This window comes from Camelus bactrianus, chromosome 16 (genome assembly GCF_048773025.1).
Source record: "Camelus bactrianus isolate YW-2024 breed Bactrian camel chromosome 16, ASM4877302v1, whole genome shotgun sequence".
NCBI lineage: Eukaryota > Metazoa > Chordata > Mammalia > Artiodactyla > Camelidae > Camelus > Camelus bactrianus.
Window position 1 is genome coordinate 36,507,940 of NC_133554.1, and position 17,165 is coordinate 36,525,104.

Genomic DNA, 17,165 nt, shown 5'->3' on the forward strand with positions numbered 1-17,165 from the left:
GTGAGCTGTCTTCCTGGATGCAGAGCACCTGGTAAACAGACGGAGGGTGGGGCAGCCCTGAAGTATTCTGGAAAAGTAGAACGGGAGCAAATATTGGCTGTGGAAGATTCAGGGTTGGTTTTTACGGATACCCCAGAGCAGATTCTCTGTAGCCCATGTCAACTGCAAAAGGTTTTGAGGAGTCTTGGGGGGGATTTAGCTTTTTGTTTTTTCCCAGACAACAGCTTCTGTTCAGTGTGAACCTGCAACATGCAGGCTTGGCCCCAGAAGAGAAGTGAACACAGCCCTGAGACCTGCTTCCAGGGACAGGAGATGAGAATGAGATAAACACTGCACAAAGAAGTGATTTTAATGCAGAAAATCTACCCAGGAGGGCGGCTTTACAACCCCACATTACATAATCCATAGATTCACAGACCATTCTACATTCATTTATCAAGCGAGCGTTTATTAAGAGTGTGACACACAGGCACTGTGTTACTAGGTGCCGGAGTTACAGCTGAAATCAGAACAGACACAGCTTTAAGCCCTCGTGGCCCTGACAGTCTCATGAGAGATATGGACCACAGGTTCGTTCAAACGCATTCATCCTCTAACAAGGATGACACATCTAGAGTGCAGTGAACAGAGGAGGGACAGCTGACTCTGACTTAGGAGATCACGGGAGCCTTCCTGGAGGAGGTGATGTTGAGGTTTAGAACTGAGGGATGTGCAGAAGTTAGCTAGGCCAGAGGGGGGAGAAGTAGGACAAGAGGGAAGAGAATTTCAGGCAGAGATCGCATCTGAGTAAACATTATTTAATCCAAATTATAAAAATATATTTGAAACAGAAGTTATTTAAATTATTTTTGTTTTTTGAATCGTGTGTTTAGTGTTTATAATCTCCCAGCACATCTATGGCAATCAGAGCTAATAGACAGTCTGTATCAGAGCTTTCAAATCATGTGCTGGTTTTTCAGTTGGGAACGTCTGCAAACTTCTGATGTGACATTTATTTCTAAATATTATGTGATTTCTTCAAAACAAACTTTTAAAAATTTTAGAACAGTTCTATTTGATTTTTAACTTTATATTTTGGAATAACCAAACTTCCAGAAAAGTTGCAAGAAAAGGGCAAAAAAAAAAAGCTCCCATATATTTTTTAACTCTATTCATTAGTAGTCAACACTTTGCTACATCTGCTTTTTCCATTTCTCTCTATCTACCAATATATCCATGTATTATTATTATTATCTTTGCCAAACAATTTGAGATATCATACTCTTTACCCCTAAATACTTTACAAGGCATCTCTAAAGAAACCAACAGGGATACTGTGCTACTATCTCTCTGGGGTCCTTTAACCTGGTCTAGCACCTCAGCCTGTCTTTGTCTTCTGGCCATTGATATTTTTGAAGAGCACCGATTGATTGTTTTGTAGAACACCCCTTAAGGTGGGTGGATTTGATGTTTCTTCATGATGAGACTCAGTGGATGCATTTTCAGCAGGCGAGTGAGGGAATACAGCCTTTTTTCAGGAGATCACATCACTCATCACATCACTCAGTGACGTCCTTGTGTCTCGTAACTGGTGATGTTAACTGTTACTTTGGTTTTTAGTATGTTTCAAACTGTAACACAAACATACACAACCAAATGTGTTTATATCCAAATTTCATCACAAAAGAGATTAGTAACAAGCTAACCTGCTCTACATTACCTTGTCTGAATGCAGACCTCCTTGTTTAGTTTCTCCTGCCAATTCTAAATATATTGGAAATTCTCATAAACATGTCACTGATTAATAAGATTATAGCTGTGGACTGGTCTTTCAAAAGGCTGGATGTAAAATTGCACGAGTAACAGATTACTGCTTAGCCATGTAAATCAGAAATCTTCTTGGCACTGTACAACCAAAACACTATACGAAAAGTAAATTGAAATCCTGAGGCTGATTTAAGGTGACAGTGAGCCCCACTGGACAGATTTTGGTTCATCAAAAGAGCTTCATTTGTCTTGATGCCTGATTTGACACTAATTTGATTATAAATTGAAAAAATACCCTTTGCATATGTTGGGTGTATGTTCTATACATTGGGCTCCTGTACAAGATATTGATTAAAACAACAGTTCCCCTGCTTTGGCTATTTGAAAGCCACAGCTGAATCCTACCAAAGATCCTGCCCACTGTACAATCCCTTTTGCTCAAATAACCCCAGGGCTCAGGGAATACACATACTTCCATTTTCCAACGATCATTTCTGAGAATTGTGGTCCCTGGTTGCTCCAAATTGCACAGAATTTGAGATTTCTTTCTTTCCTTTTGAAATTCAGTTCTGTTTATGTTAAAATGTACTGATACTAACATTTCAGGAACATACCACACTCTCTGCAACTCCCCGCTTACCCACTGACTCACCCACACAAATGACCCAAGCAAAGGACAGTCCTACCTTGGAGACTGTCTAGCCCATAGTTCTAATTCCATAAATGAGGACACCGAGATCCAGGAGGTTTCCTCTGAAGGAGAGCTGCTAATGCTAGTCAGACTGCAAACCATCCCTGCCTGTGTCAGAGACTGAGGTGGCTTTCTGATGGCAGACATGCTCCCTCGGGAGGCGATCAAGCTGTCTTCCCTTCTCTCTTGGCCAGGGTGGATTGTTGGCAGCTGAAGCAGACCGCAAGCAGGTTCCTTAGGTCTGGTTTACTCCTTTCACATTCACTCGTAGTGTCTGAGTACAGCCAGGTCTTTGGGGGCTTCTAGATTTCCTAGTAGGTTGTGGACTAGAAGATGGTCCTGATGGAAACACAAGACTGAAGAGATGTAGCTCCCTTAGAAAGCCATTTATAATAGATTTTCACTGGGAAAATGCAGTCTAAGTTCTGAAAGAATTGTCTAAGATCATCCAATGTACCTATAAATTGGAGACCACTTACAACTCATTCCATCCCATTGAACTAGTGTGTATTTCATACATATACGTGCAAGGCAGAACCATAACTCCTTCGGGGATGCCAATGGGGAAATGGAGAAGTTCAGGACATGGTCCCATGCTCCAGAAACCCATAATAATCCCAGGGAGATGATACATACACAGATTAAAGACTTAATAACAATGTAATGTAATGTTTGATGACACGGTCAGATGAGTGGAAGAGAAAAATGGATCATGGAACATTGGAGAAGGAAAGCAGTCTGCCATGTGGGTAAACTCTGGGGCTCCTAAGTCAAACGACCTGGATGAAACTGCAGCTTCGCCACTTCGTAGCCATGTAGTGAGCTACTAAAGTTCTATTCCCAACATGTTATTGTTACTATTTCTCAGTCTGAGTGTGAACCTTCATTGGATGGACAGGATGTGAGCAGAGGAGCAGGAGCGGGCTCCGCAGCAGTTTGTCAGAATCATAATGAATTATCCACTCGAGAAGCTCCACGAGCTACTTCTGTAACTTTTTTGTTGGCATTTACCAAGCCCGAGCGGAGGCGGCAATCCTGGAAACTTGATTCTACCCACCCTCTTACGTCCGTACTCCTCGGCACCGCCCCCTTGAGCTCCCAGCGCCGGCCCCCAGGGGGCGCTGCCGCCCCGCCGCCGTGGCCCGGCCGCCTCGCGCGCCCCCGCCGGCCGCCTCGCGCGTGCGCGCCGCCCAGGTGAGGAGGCGGCGGTCTGCGCGCCGCGGCGGGGGCGGCTCCTCAGCCGGCGGGGCGGGGCGGAAAGGCCGGGCCGGGGCGGGGCGGGGCGGGAGGCTCTTGGGGCCGGGGCCAGACCAAGGCCAGAGGCGGGACCAGCCGCCGCCGTCTCCGTCTCTGTCTCGGTGTCCCGTCCCCCACAGCGCCGGGCGGCCGCCGCGGAAGAAGCGGAAACTGCCGGGTGCGCCGCGCCGTCCGAGAGCGCGCCGAGGAGCAGCGGGGCGGCCTCCGTCCGGCCCCGAGCGGCCCCGCGGCCGCGGCGCCCCCTCCCCCGCAGCCCCGCGCTCCGCCCCGGCCCCGCCCGAGCTCGCCGCGTGCCCCCGGACCGGCCCCCGCGGCCCGAGTGCGCCCACCTGAGCCGCTCCGCGCCCACCTGAGCCCTCGCGCCGGCGCCATGGCGGAGCAGGAGAGCCTGGAGTTCGGCAAGGCGGACTTCGTGCTGATGGACACCGTCTCCATGCCCGAGTTCATGGCCAACCTCCGGCTCAGGTGAGGGCGGAGGGGCGGTGCGCAGTGCCGCGAGCCTGTGCTTCCCCAAGTTGGGGCACCCCTGCAACCCGGTGCGGCCGGGCTGGGGATGTCGGGGGTGCGCCGAGCTCGAGGGATGGAGTGCGGCCGGATTGGGGTGTCCGGGGTCCGCTGAGCTCGACGGTTGCCGAGAGAGTACGCCCTGGGGTGCGGCCGAATTGGAGTGGAAGGGGCGTGCCGAGTTCCAGGGCTGCGCCTTCCTGAGAGGGGGCGTCCTTGGGTGCTGTCCGGACGGTGGGTGTCAGAGCTGTGCCGAGCTGGAGGCAGCGCTGGGGGCCGAGCGGGCTAGTGCGCTGCCCCAGGTAAGTGAGTGGGCGGGCCGGGTGACCTAATGGAAACCAAAGTAAAGGGAAAGAAAAACTTTCGGGAGAGTCGTGGCGGCCCCGAAGGCCCTGGGAAGACTGGAGGGTTGTTTTGGAGAGAGGCTAGGGTCTCATCCCGGTTTCACACTTGGTTCTTTTCTTGGTCTCCTCCTTTATTTTTTTCCTGGCGTGGTTCCACCACGTCATTCAGGATGCTGTAGAGTGATCCCTGAGCCGTCTGTTCCGGGACACTGGCTATTTTTTGGTTACTCTCTAAACGTAATTAGACACGTTTCCAGACATCGAAGAGACTGCTCTGCTTGCCAGTGCCAAGATAAACTGTCTGAATTTGACAAGGCATTCATGGTTTCAGTTTTTTCAGGGAGTTGTGGATGGAGCCCTTGTGTTACTGACATCCTTGAGAATGTAGTCACAAGTCAACGCGCCGGAATGGGTTTCCAGGACGAATTTGTTTTAGAGAGGCTTCTACCTGTGATTATTTCATTCCTGATAAAGTAATATGTAAGCAGACCTTTAAAGTAGTTGGGCTTTTAAAGAAAACTTTACGGTAAATGGAGTTTCAAAATAACTGGGTTTTGACGTGTATGTGTGTTTCCTGGAAGTTCTGGCCTCATCTCTTGTAGGGTTTAGAGCTAAATATCACTCCATAAGCTTATAAAGTGGAACTCTTAATCCAGGTTTGGGTGCTTAACTAACCCCACTTTTCAGTATTAATTACCCCGGTTAACTTTAAAATTTTTTTAGTCTTTTAATCTTTGAAATTGCAGTTCCCCAGATCTTCATCTGTTCCTGGCCTGGCTTCATTAGGTCCCAGAGTAAGCAGCAGGGTCACACACCTGGGTTCCACACCTGCCTACCTCAAATGACCTTAAGCCAGTCATTGTGTCTTGAGTTTTCTAATTTGTAAAATAACGATCTCCAGGATTTTTCAGTACTTACATTAGTTCTTTTTTGTGTGTTTTTTGGTGGGTTTGTTTTGTTTTGTTTTGTTTTTTGCTTTTACATGTCATTGGTTGCTATGTCTTTAAGTGTGAGGCTTGAATCTGAAGAAAGATTATTAATGTGAGCCTGACTTTGCTCAGAAGAGAACTTTGCAGTTTAATTCTGCCTTGCGCAGGATACTCCAGGAGGTAAGGTGGAGGGTCCAGAGAACTATCAGGTGTGTCCTTACCTCTCAAAGAGGGGGCATGTTAATGAAGACAAGAGGCAAGGTGAACATTTCCATTCATGTAAATAACAGGTCAGGAAAACAACAGAGGAGTTAAGCTTTGAAGAGTTCAGAAGATTCTTTGCCAAGCAGTTGTACAAACTAATTGTTCTGAAAGTTCAGAAGAGGGAGAGATGCCTTAGGCCGGCTCAGAAACACAGTCCAGAGGAGGAGAGGAGGGGTTGAGAGGAGGTTTAGGATTTGTGTAGGTGGAGAACATTCCTGGTGGATAAGGTGGCTGAGCAGAGGAGTGGAGGCTTCAAAGCTGATCTGTTTGGGGAATAGTGAATAAACTAAATTGTCTGGAGAGGAAGGAGCAGGTGTTGGGGAGCTGTGGGAGGAATCGCCAGCTCTCATTAGTACCACCCTTGGCTAGTAATGCCCAGGTTTCGAGGCTCACCTTTGCACCCAGTCACCAGGTCAGTGAAGCTCCGGATGTTGTGAGTCTTCACCTGTGTGTGTATTCAACCGCTGAGAACTGGCTGCAGTTCTCACAGCACAGGTTCAGCGACTGTTCCTGATTTACTTGTAAATTGAGAGTAGTTGGTTTGTTCTCGGGAGCCATAAACACAGTGGAAGGGGAGCAGTGCCCTTCCCCCTCTCCAGCTGTGAGCCCTGATGACCCAGTGGCAGGCAGGCCTCTCTCCCTGATAGTTTGAAATTCCTATCACCCTGATGTCCCCCCCTCAAACTGTTCCAGTGTTCAGCTGTGTGAGCCACTGGGCTCATGCGCTTGGGACCCTTGGGTATCTGTTTCCCTTCGCAGGAGTTGACCAGAAACCCACTTGCAGATCCGGGTGCTCTTACGTGATGTCGTGTTTTCATCTCCTGGGACAAGGATGGTTGGACCCTGCTGGGTGTATCTTTAGGGTTGTATAGAGGCGAGATTTGAGTGTATTTCATCTCTCAGTGCATGTGTGTGCACCTGCCCCGTCCTCCTGCCTTCCCCGAGCTGCGGCTTCTCCTCTCACTCCCGTCTGGAATGACCTGTCCTCTGCTGTCTGCCTGGCTCTTCTGCAAGGCCCTTTTCCTTTATTTACAGTCTGTAACATACAGTTGGACACTTAAGGCTGCCGTTGTTTCAGGGGTCTGTGTCATCCAAACCGAATTTTAATTTTCCCGGCGGCAGCTCCCAGCATAATGCTAGGCACGAAGGACCTTCCTTGTGACAACATTTTTTTTTGTAGAGAAAGAAAGAAAGAAAAGGAATGTTTCAGTTACTTTTTTTTTTTTTTTGAAGCTTCTATGACGAGGTCCATTTAGAATTATCTTCTTATTTTGCTGCTAGTCTGGCCTTCTTTTCCCCTCTTGGTTAAAGCTTGATTTTCAGACATCTGCTACAACTGATGTAACTTTTCCCTCACTTGTTATTATTTTTAAAAATCAGTGTAGGCCTGTGTCTGTGCACGTGGGTCTGGTTGAGGCAAGGCTTAAGGGGGGATGTGGGTTAGTGTAAATGAGAAGGAGCTTCAGGCTGTGCTTTTCACCCTTATATCAAAAACCACCAGCATCCTGAGGGCTGCCTTCTCTGCCTCCTGGAAGTCTCCTGCTAGGGGAGGTTTGTTCTGTTTGTTTGTTTTTCCTTTTGGCAGAGATGGAAACAGAGGTGTCGATGGTTTTGGTGGCAGTGGTAAGCTCCACACTCCATTTCCAAGGGTCCGTGCCCAGGACCAAGATTCCCACACAAGCACCTCCTGCTTTCGTGGTCAGGCCTGGGTCCCACCAGCACCCCCCCAACCCCAACCCCAACAGTGGCCACAGCATCCCCACCATGTTCTTCCTTCTTCATAGCCACTTCCTTTTTGGACCTGGAGCCCTTTGGTTCCGTTTCTCCTTGCTCAGGCCATTCTCGTACTTGAGTTCTAACAAAAGTAACATCCACGCTGCGCCCTGTCGCAGTTGAGAACCCCTCCTGGCCACGCCCCGTGGAACATCTGGTCCTCCCTGTGCCTTGCTCCTCGCTCGGCCATCCTGGAAGGAAGGAAGGATGCGGGCCGCTGCTCTGAGCTGAGGACAGGATCCCTGAGACACATGCTTTTCATGCCACAGGACGAGGAAACCCACCTTAGTCTCCCAGTTTCTAACACTGTTAGAAAACAGTGTTAGAAAAAAAAACACCCGTTTTTAGAATAAGGTATCTGCTCAGACTGGTTTCTTGGCTCTTTGGAGGTTTAATTTGTCCTCTTTTGTTACTGGGTTTTCTCTTCCATAAAAGCAGCCATTTGAAGCACTGTGTTTGCCAAAGCTACAGGCAGCTTCTCACCTTTAACCTAAACGGCACGTCTTTTGTAGCTTTGCTGAGACCAGGCCCCCCTCAGCCTTGGCGCTGTTGACGTTGGGCCGGTCATGCTTTGCTGTGGGGGGCTGTCCTGTGCATCGTAGGATGTTTAGCGGCGTCCCTGGCCTCTACCCACCAGATGCCGGTGGCACCACTCCCCTCACATATATGACAACCAAAAATGTTTCCAGATGCGGCCAAATGTCCCTCGGAGGATGGGGCAAAATCGTCCCCAGTTGAGAACCACTGGCCTGGGCTGTTCTCCGGGGAACATCCTCTTCCTTCCCTCCTCTCTGCCCTCATTCCCTGCCTGTCGCACTCTTACTCATCCTGTGAGACCAGTTCTGAGAAGTCTTTCCCAATCCTCCGGGACAGGAGGGCAGTTAACTGTACCCTCACCTGTGCTCCCAGGATACACGGACACTTGGTCTTCACTGCTAGAGAGGGTTTATCGTGTTATCTTGTTCTCTGCATGCCTGCCTTCCCGCCAGACTGTGCGATCCTCAAAGCCTGTCCGGAGGCGAATCCAGGTTTTGTGACCCTTTGAAACTCATTACAGTTGGGGAGAGGGGCCCATCGCTAAGAAAAAGAATGTAAATTACGAGTACGAAATTAGATACACGGCTTTGGAAGGAGCAAGGGCGAGCGAGTGGCTGTGGAGCAAACTCGCCACTAGCCCTCTTGCGTTTTTCTGTCATGCTACGGAGCCGGGCATCCATGTGTTCAGTACATTTTTAAATGAGTGAACTAGGCCAGCTATTGTCGGCTGGTTATTGTCCAGCCTGTGGGATTCTTAACTTTAAAAAAGCATACAGTTGTCTCAAAATATTGTACTTATTTTAATACAACTGTGTGGAGGGCAGGAGAAATGAGTTGTAGAGTTAACAGAAAGACGGTGAACTGGCACACGTGCACACGCATACACACTCACACACTCACACTCACCGCACAACCTCTGTACTCTTTCTCTGTGGCTGTTTGGCCATTTGGAAAGTCTTGTAGGACAAAGGGTCCCTCTTTCTTGCCGGGGGCAAGATCTCAGATACTCTGGTGATCTTCAAGCCAGTGTCAGTCCGTGATTGATTCAGAGCTTTTGTTCAGAGTGGCTATGGTTAGATTTGTAGGAGAGGTGAATGGCACGCTAAATCTTTTTGGCTTCCACATGAAATTCTTTGGCAACCACTTTTAGAGGCCTTCGGAAAAGGACAGTTTGCTCTGGGCCTGTTTTGCACATTGGCTTCATATTGGGACAAAAAAATGAGAATTTGGGTTTCGGAGCTGCCATTTGGAGTGAATCACCCTGCCGTCTTGTTTCCTTTCCTACTCTGTGACAGCTTTCCAAGACTATTTTTATTCAGGGTCATTTGTTGACCCTGGAGACGACTTCTGAATTTAGCTCCCAAATAGAGCCAGATGTGGGTGGAATTGAGCCCTCAGGAGCTGCTACTGGTGCGTTTCATCGCTGGTTCTGAGGAGGTTCTGCTTCCACATGTAAGAGAGGAGCCTTTTGGTTAACTTGGAGATGAAAACGGTGACTCTGGTAGAGATAGAAATGTGTCTGTTTAGTGACTCATGTGACATCAGCGTTGTGAATTATCCTGATGGGAAGGGCTGTCTGCTGATGTCTTCACCTGAGTCTGAGCCAGCTCGGCAGAAAGGACCTGATCTCAGGGACCAGCATCTTTTTTATGAGAACTCTGGTGCCCATTGCTGAGTTGCCGTTGGGACTGGATTGGGTCATTGTGCCACTGCCCATAGGTTGCCGAGCCCATCTAAGGTCTCTGCTGTCAGCGGAGGCTCCAGCCCCACTGGGCAGGTCATCTGTCCGTGCCTCACTGACATGGCCTGTGAAAAAGTCAGCTGTGTTCAGGAATGGGTTCAGAGGGTAACAGCGGTTTGAAAAAGACACTTCAAGCCTCTCTCTTTTCGTCTGTTCAATTCCTTGGTTGAGATACCAGTTCTATTTCCTGTGGGACACAGGCTCCTTTCGGTTCAATGGCTGTATAATTACTGGGTAGATTTCTTAGCAGAACGATGTTTTCCAAACTTTACTTTTTGGCATTTATGGAAAGAAGAGAGGGGAGAGCATGCCTGCTGCAGGGAGCAGTGGAGAGGGCATAAGCTTTGAGACCTAACTGACCAAGTTCAAGTCCCAGCTGCACTGCCACTCTTTTTAGCGTGATGGCTTAGGGTAAGGTAATGCCCCTAAACCTCAGTTTTCTTATATGTAAAACAGTTATTGGGGTGAAATCACATGATGTGTAAAAAGTGCCTGGTCAGTGCTTGGTAGACCATTTTCCTCTTAATTAATGTTAACTCTCTTCCTGAATCCTTCCCAAATGGCCTCACATCCCTGTCCTGACTCCATAACTTCCTCAGAAAGACAGAATCATTTGTTTTGGCTTTATTTGGGGTGGAGGGGGCAAGGATGAAAAATGTTCTAGAAGGGGTTGGAGTTACCTATTGGAGAGAGCAAACGCATTGGAGATACACAGATCTGGACCTTAATTCTGTCTCTGACCACTTCTCATCACCCATGTGACCTCAGACGAGTTGACTAGCCTCTCTAAGCCTCGGTTTCTTCATCTGTAAAGGTGACATATTATTGTGAAGATTAAACTCTACTACCTGTGAAATGCCCGACGTGGTACCTGTAGCATAGTAGGTGCTCAGTAGATGGTCCTCTGTCTCTCCTCTCAGCCCCCTCCCAGTGCAGCCCTGCGGACCAAGCGCCCCTGCTATCCCAGCTCTCCATCACTGTCACAGTAAGCACACTCATACCCGTTCCCCCCAGGGTTACCGCTGTTTAGCTTCTGAAAATTGTTTTAAACTCTTTGGAAAAAGGAGATAAGCTGCTCATATTATCCATAAATATTCCGAAATATTTTATTCTTCACATTTACTCTTCTCTGCTTTCAGGAAATTCGGTGATGTGACATTGGTGCCTTAAATCTCCAGCACTCTAGCTGGGTGATGAACTTTAAGTGTAGTCTTTAAAAAAAAAAAAAAAAAAACTAACTCATTTCCTTATTTAACTATAGACCTTAATATAACTCCTGGCCCTAAAGGTGGCAACTACCTGAATTCTTGCTGTGTGCTTCTCACTATGTTGGGCACTTTGGTGGGGGTTACTTTTTAGAAAGTTATTCTTTGGGGTATAGCTTAATTGGGAGTAAAAGATACTTCAAAAAAAAAAATGGATCAACGTGAAGTAAAAGATAACTGAGCCAAAATGAATGTTGCAGACAATCAGTTGTTTTGAGGGCTTCCTAGAGAGAAGGAGCCAACGAACCATATTTTTAAAAAACAGAACTGGTGACAGTGTAATTAAGAATTGTGTGTGTGTGTCACATACTAGAGTTCTCGGGGATTTCAGAAAAAGAGAAAATGGGATAAGAGTAGGTGGACAGTGCTCTGGAACAGGTCGAGCGTGAGCAGACCCTTGGTGGAAGGAGAGAGCGTCTCTCATTCAGAAACACCCCTTTAACGTGGGCCCCGATGCCCCGCACCATCCTAGCCCTGCCCTCTTCTCTCTGTGCACCCGCTTCCCGCACCAATGGGCTGGCCCTGCTGCTCGCCAGCTTCCGTCGCTCAAAAACATTTCCCCCCAACACAGTCTGCACTTTTTTCCATCTTGTCTTATACGCTGCCCAAGGTTCTCCCAACTGGAGACTGAGTTAGGCTGATAAGAATCCCCTTACAAAGTCAAACTTCTAAGGCTGCACAGGCACAGTCCTGTGAATTTGCTGGGTTCTTTCCTTCTCATGCCTCAGCGAGGTCAGTGAGAAGGAGGAACCGAGGATTTCATTTCTGAGAAATGATTTTTGCAGCATGTAACTGTAAAGGGCAAGGGCGAGCTGGGATGTGGAACTGAACTCTGGTGGAAAGGGAAGGATGGGCAGGAGACAGTATGAGCCTCGTTTATTCTTGGGGAGGTAGGCTTTGATGACAGAGAGCGAAGGTGCCAGAGAAAACCTCTGCTCAGTTAAAAAAACGTGTGGCTTATCTTTAGGCCTAGAAGAGGAAATGGAAAATACTTCTTCCTTTATCTCATGCCTGATTACAGAACTTCAAGTCTCAGCACCCAGACTGCGTGGTGAATACTATGGCCATCCCACTGAGGGTTAGAGACACATGCGAGCCAGGCTGTGAATCCAGTCATGGCTTCCAGCATTTCTTGATGAAGTAGAATGGTCCACTTTTGGAAAGTAGACCGTGTTAAAGTAAAGGGTTCTGGTAAATGACTTGGAGAAGGGATTGGAGAGCCTCAGCTGGTTCCTTCTGGATACTTTGTCCACCTTCCTGGCTGCTTCTTGTCCCAGCCTCACCGCTGAAGATATCCCAGTTTTTACTCCAGACACACCTGCTCATGCGGGAGGAGGTACTTGATGTCTGAACGAGACCACCTCCGTTCCCCCCTGCACTTCTGCTCCTTGGTGCACAGTATGGTAATGGATTTCACTTTAGAGGGAGTAAAGCATTAACTCTTATAAGGCTATTTTTGCCTTAATAAAAAGATTGTTTACTGCTGAGCGTAACTTTTTTCCAAAGAAGACACAGGCCAATTCAAGATTCTTTAAAAAAAACAAAAAACAAAAAACCTCTTCTGGAATACATGGAAAAATACATCAAGAAGCAAACACAACTTTGCTTTCATTCCTCCTCTTCATTTGTCTTCCACAGTCATATAAATAAGGCTTGGGAGGAAATCACCACTCACATACACCAGGTCCCAGAAGCGCTAGAAGCAAATGAATGAGTCAAAAAAAAAAAAAAAAAAAGAAGGCTTCATTTAAAACAATGAAGCAAACACCAAGAGAAAACTCACAGTTTTCCCCCCTCCCTCTGACCACAAAGTCTGCTTTGAGTGACTTGTACAATGGAGGACCGTCCGTAGCGGGGTCAGGGTGAGCCCAAGGGCTCTCTCTTACACCACTGCTTTGTGCTCAATATAAAGTCAAGAAAAATTTCATAGTCAATTAAAAAAAAAAAAGATCAGACTCCATTAAAAAAAAAAAGCCTTACATTTGTTTTGGATAACCCTCAAATTGATCAGGTATCAGTTTTTATGGACATCTAGGACATTTAAAATTTCTTACAGGAATAGTCTTGATAATGAGGTTGAGTTAGCCTGATTCTGCCATCCTAGCCTATGTTTCTTGTAATTAGGAAGAAAACCTTAAAAAAAAAAAAAACCTTCAAAATAACAAATCTCTAGAGTAGTTTAAATGTCAGTGAGAACAACTATGAGAAATTTGTTATTGCCTTCAACGTGCGTTGTCACTGTATATTTATGTCCTGTGCCTAGTCTCCAAGTCCCGAGGGCAACTTTTATCTTCTTTACCTCTGAAGGCTTCTTTCCAGGCGTTAAGGACAAAATGTTTTCACTTCTATCAATGGATGAATAAATGAATGCATAATATTTCCACAAGTTTGATTCCTGCCTGTGTTATGTATTTTCTGTATTTTTTGTATTGTGTCTTATATATTTATGTAGTCTGATTTTCCTGTGGCTGTAACCCCAGTCTTTGGGAAGACAGGAGAATAAAACTGCCGTTACTCTTAGGGGGAAGAAAGTGCCACAGTATATTTGGGGTCCTTGTGAAATGGTCGGCATCTTTTTTTTCTTTTAAAAGACTTGTAGAACTCGGACATCTGTCCCTGTCATGCAACAAATTGGTCTGAACAATTTAACATTTTAGAATATATGGTTAAGTTTCTATCATGTCTTTCAGCGTGCCTCCCTGTGAATTCTCTGTCCCCTCTTAGTAATTTGCAAATCTAATCTGCTCTGGGACCCACTCATAGAAAGGAATATAAAGAAGGAGCTAATGAGTTCTAATGAAGACTGAGGGTTTGTCCTGAGTGTATCAATCGTAGGGCATGAGTTTTGAGACATCTGCTTTTGTTGCCTTCTCTGCTGAGTATGTTTTGATTGCTTTGGTGTCTTTGGTCAGAAAGGCATGTTAAGCCAAGGCTGAGTTCTGAGTCATAGGTAAGTCGCTACTCTGAAACTTACTGCTGCCCTTGGTATTTGAATTGTTGGTGTAGTTGAACAAACCAGTGCATGCGGAGTGGGTCTTTCCACACTGTGTGCACCGTATGGCTACTTGCTGATTTGCAGGAGGCAGCAGCTACTGGCTGCGTCTGCGACTGTTTGCATCTCTGCCTCCTAGGTTCCTGGTTTATCTGAAACCTTTACCGAAAATAAACCTGTTCTTTAACTTCTTCATTGACCCTGGGCTGGTGGTTCCCAAATGTGGCTTTGTATTGGAGTTACCCAGCTCTTAAAATATCTAGGTTCCCTGGACTTTACCCTGCAGAGATTCTATCTTACTAAGCTTCGTTCATGCCCAAGTGAGTCTCATGTACAGCTAGGCTGGGAACCACGGTCCTGTGCTACTGGTTTTTTGTTTTTTGTTTTTTGTTTTTTGTTTTTTGTTTTTTGTTTTTTGTTTTTTGTTTTTGTTTTTGTTTTTTTCATCCATAGCTGTGTTCTATTGAAGCTATATGGGAGTGTTACTGCAGGGTGAACTGACTGGTATGTTAACAAATGTATCACAGCTTACCCAAATAATTAGAGTTCTTAGTTGTGATTATTAAATCAATTTAATTATTTGATAATCATAGTTTATCCTTCATCTTTGCAACACATCTTTTTCATCCTATGGTTATGATTGTCCATTTTTAGCATGCTGTGTATTATTTTTCTGTCATCAGATTCTCCATGCCCCCCCCCAAGTAGTCATACCATCCTTGCTAATACCTTGATATATTTCCTTATAATATGGGGTACTTATATAAATGTATATATTGAAAAATTTGGAATCTTTCTGCTTGTACAAAGTATACTTTTGTAAACAGTTTTATAACATAGTGTCTTAAGCATTTGCATGCGTTTGTCATTAAGTTGTCTTTGAAAGTGTGCTGGCAACCATGTCATCCTTACCCTTTTCTGGATATACAGGGACAACCCAAACAGAAGTGATTTCTTCTTCCACAGAGCTGGGATACCAGCTGGGGAGACATAGCAAAGCTGGTAAACAACAAAAGAATAATTACAAGTGGTAGTAAGTGCCATGAAGGAAAGAGCAGGGTTCCCTCGTGGGGGAAGTGGCAGTGGTGTGTGTTCATGCCACAGAGAAGGCATTTTTTGAGGACTTCAGATTTAAGTGAAATCAGAAGGATGAGAAATCGGGGGATGGGGTGGGGGGATGTGGGAGGGAGGCAGGTGTAGGGAAGGGGAATCAGACAGGGAAGGGTGGAACAGGCCACGCGGAATGAATCACTAGAGAGGGAGGGAGAGCATGAGACATTGACAGAGGGACAGACAGACAGATGGACGCTCGGTGTGTTTCAGAAACTGAAGGGCATCCAGTGAGGCTGGAGTCTGGGCAGAGCGGGGCCAGGTGGTGATGGAGCACTAGTCGGGACCACGCTTTTTTTGCCAAGGACTTGGGAACGAAGAGCTCAGACTCCCGAGTGCGCTGGGAAGCCTTGAAGGGCTTCACGCATCTTGCAGGCACTTCAGGTCAATAGCTCGCTTTTAAGTGTCTGGGCTTCCTTCACTTTAGCTGCCAGAACTCCCCAGGTCTGATGGCTGTTCTGAATGTTTTTGTCAAGTTGGTGAATAGAGTACCGAGTTGACAGTTGCTTTCTACACATTTCCGTCAGCAGGGGTGAACACAAGTATAGCCCCATGTTGCGTGTGGTGTAACAAAGCTGCCGCTTGGAATAGGCAGCCCAAAAGCAGTGCTTTGATTTGAGATCAATCTCAGTGATGACTAGTAGGCTACGGCTGATTCCTGAGAGCTGCGTTTTCTGATTTTATGCTTCTAGCAATAGAAGAGGGATTCTGAGCCATGAATTCCCTCATGAAATCTCTGCATTGTAGGATTTTAATGCCGGAAGGGAACCCGGAGGTTATCTCCCTGACGTATGGGTACATGGAGTTAGGAACATAGATGTGTGATTATTTCTCAGGATTCTTCACTAGTCTAGTGATGCAGTTATTATTGGAGCAAAAAATCTCTGATATCCTAGCTCTGAATTTATTCTTCACTTCTCCTCTTTATTGCTTTGCAATCAAGTAGCAGCTCTTTAACTTCCTTTTTCCTTCCCCACTTAAACTTACTTAAAAAGATCTAAGCAGGTCGAAACAATGAAAAAGCTAACAATGTAAATACTAAGTAAATCTCTAGTTCTGTTACTGAAGGGCACCAATACAAATACAAAATAACATTTTAGGAATGCCAAAGATGGGAGTTTTAGTAGCCTGTAGTAGGCACCAACATCTACCTGGTCTCTACTGAGAAGAAAGGAGACTTGGAAGTTCTGCTCAGGCTCATCCCACTTCCCTTGTGTGTGGTTCTAACTACTCGTTATCAGTTAAAATGCTGTTGGCTGCAGCTAAAGGAAAACCTGACCAAACCGGCTTACACAAAAAGGAAACAGATTATCTCACACAACAAGAAGTCAGTGATAAGAGAGGTTCTGGCCAGTCCTTCAGGGCTCTGGGTCCACGGGTCTGTGGTTATCTCAGCCCTGTCCTGCTTGCGCTGGTTTCATCCTCACTGGCTGAGATGGTTGCAGCAGTTCTGTGCATCTCATCCAGACACCACACCCTCTGAAGAAGAGGAGGGAACCATCTGCTGGTGTTTGCTTCTTTCTCAGGAAGCCCCTGGAAGACATCCTTGTGTTTCAGTGGTACGCGTTTGCTCACATGCAAATTAGTAAACCCATCATTGGTTCTGAGGAATGTGGTTATTATGATCGATTGAGAATAGCCAAGTCCTGAAGCGTGGTTATATGGGAGCAGATACCTGAACAAAACCAGATTCTTTTAGGGAGGAATGAATTTTAGAGGGAGAAAAGGATATTGGATAGGCAACCAAGAGTGCCTACTCTGTATGCTTTTATAAGCTGTTGAGACAGGATGGTGTTAATTCAGAAAAGAATGCTCGGGGTGGTGAGGGCACTTGCAACTGTGTCATTTTTAAGTGACTGAGGGAATAAGACCTAGACATGATAACTCCGGTATGTTTTCCAACATCACCAAGCAGTTCTCAGCAGCTGCAGACACCAACTGGGTGTCTTACGGATTTAATGTGCCCAGTTGTGACATTATCAACATGGAGACAGTGTCAGGTCCTACGGGTT

At 46.4% G+C, this 17,165-nt stretch overlaps 1 protein-coding gene and 1 long non-coding RNA gene across 3 annotated transcripts in view; one reads left to right on the forward strand and one right to left on the reverse strand.

Annotated features, from left to right (window-relative positions):
• Positions 1-229: 229 nt before the first annotated feature.
• LOC141573622 (uncharacterized) lies at positions 230-4,165 on the reverse strand. The gene is made up of 3 exons (XR_012499524.1): positions 4,044-4,165; positions 2,433-2,793; positions 230-1,610 (listed from the first exon to the last, which is right to left on the reverse strand). It is a non-coding gene; the product is annotated as an uncharacterized LOC141573622 (long non-coding RNA).
• MYO1D (myosin ID) overlaps positions 3,735-17,165 on the forward strand; it is a 304,051-nt gene continuing 290,620 nt past the window's right edge. The window contains exon 1 of one of the 2 annotated variants that reach the window (XM_010958323.3): positions 3,735-4,159. In XM_010958323.3, the coding sequence (XP_010956625.1) occupies positions 4,065-4,159 (95 nt within the window). In that variant the 5' untranslated portion in view covers positions 3,735-4,064. Of the gene's footprint in view, positions 4,160-4,361; positions 4,501-17,165 lie in introns of those variants that run through there. The other variant, XM_074343045.1, reaches the window with a different exon arrangement.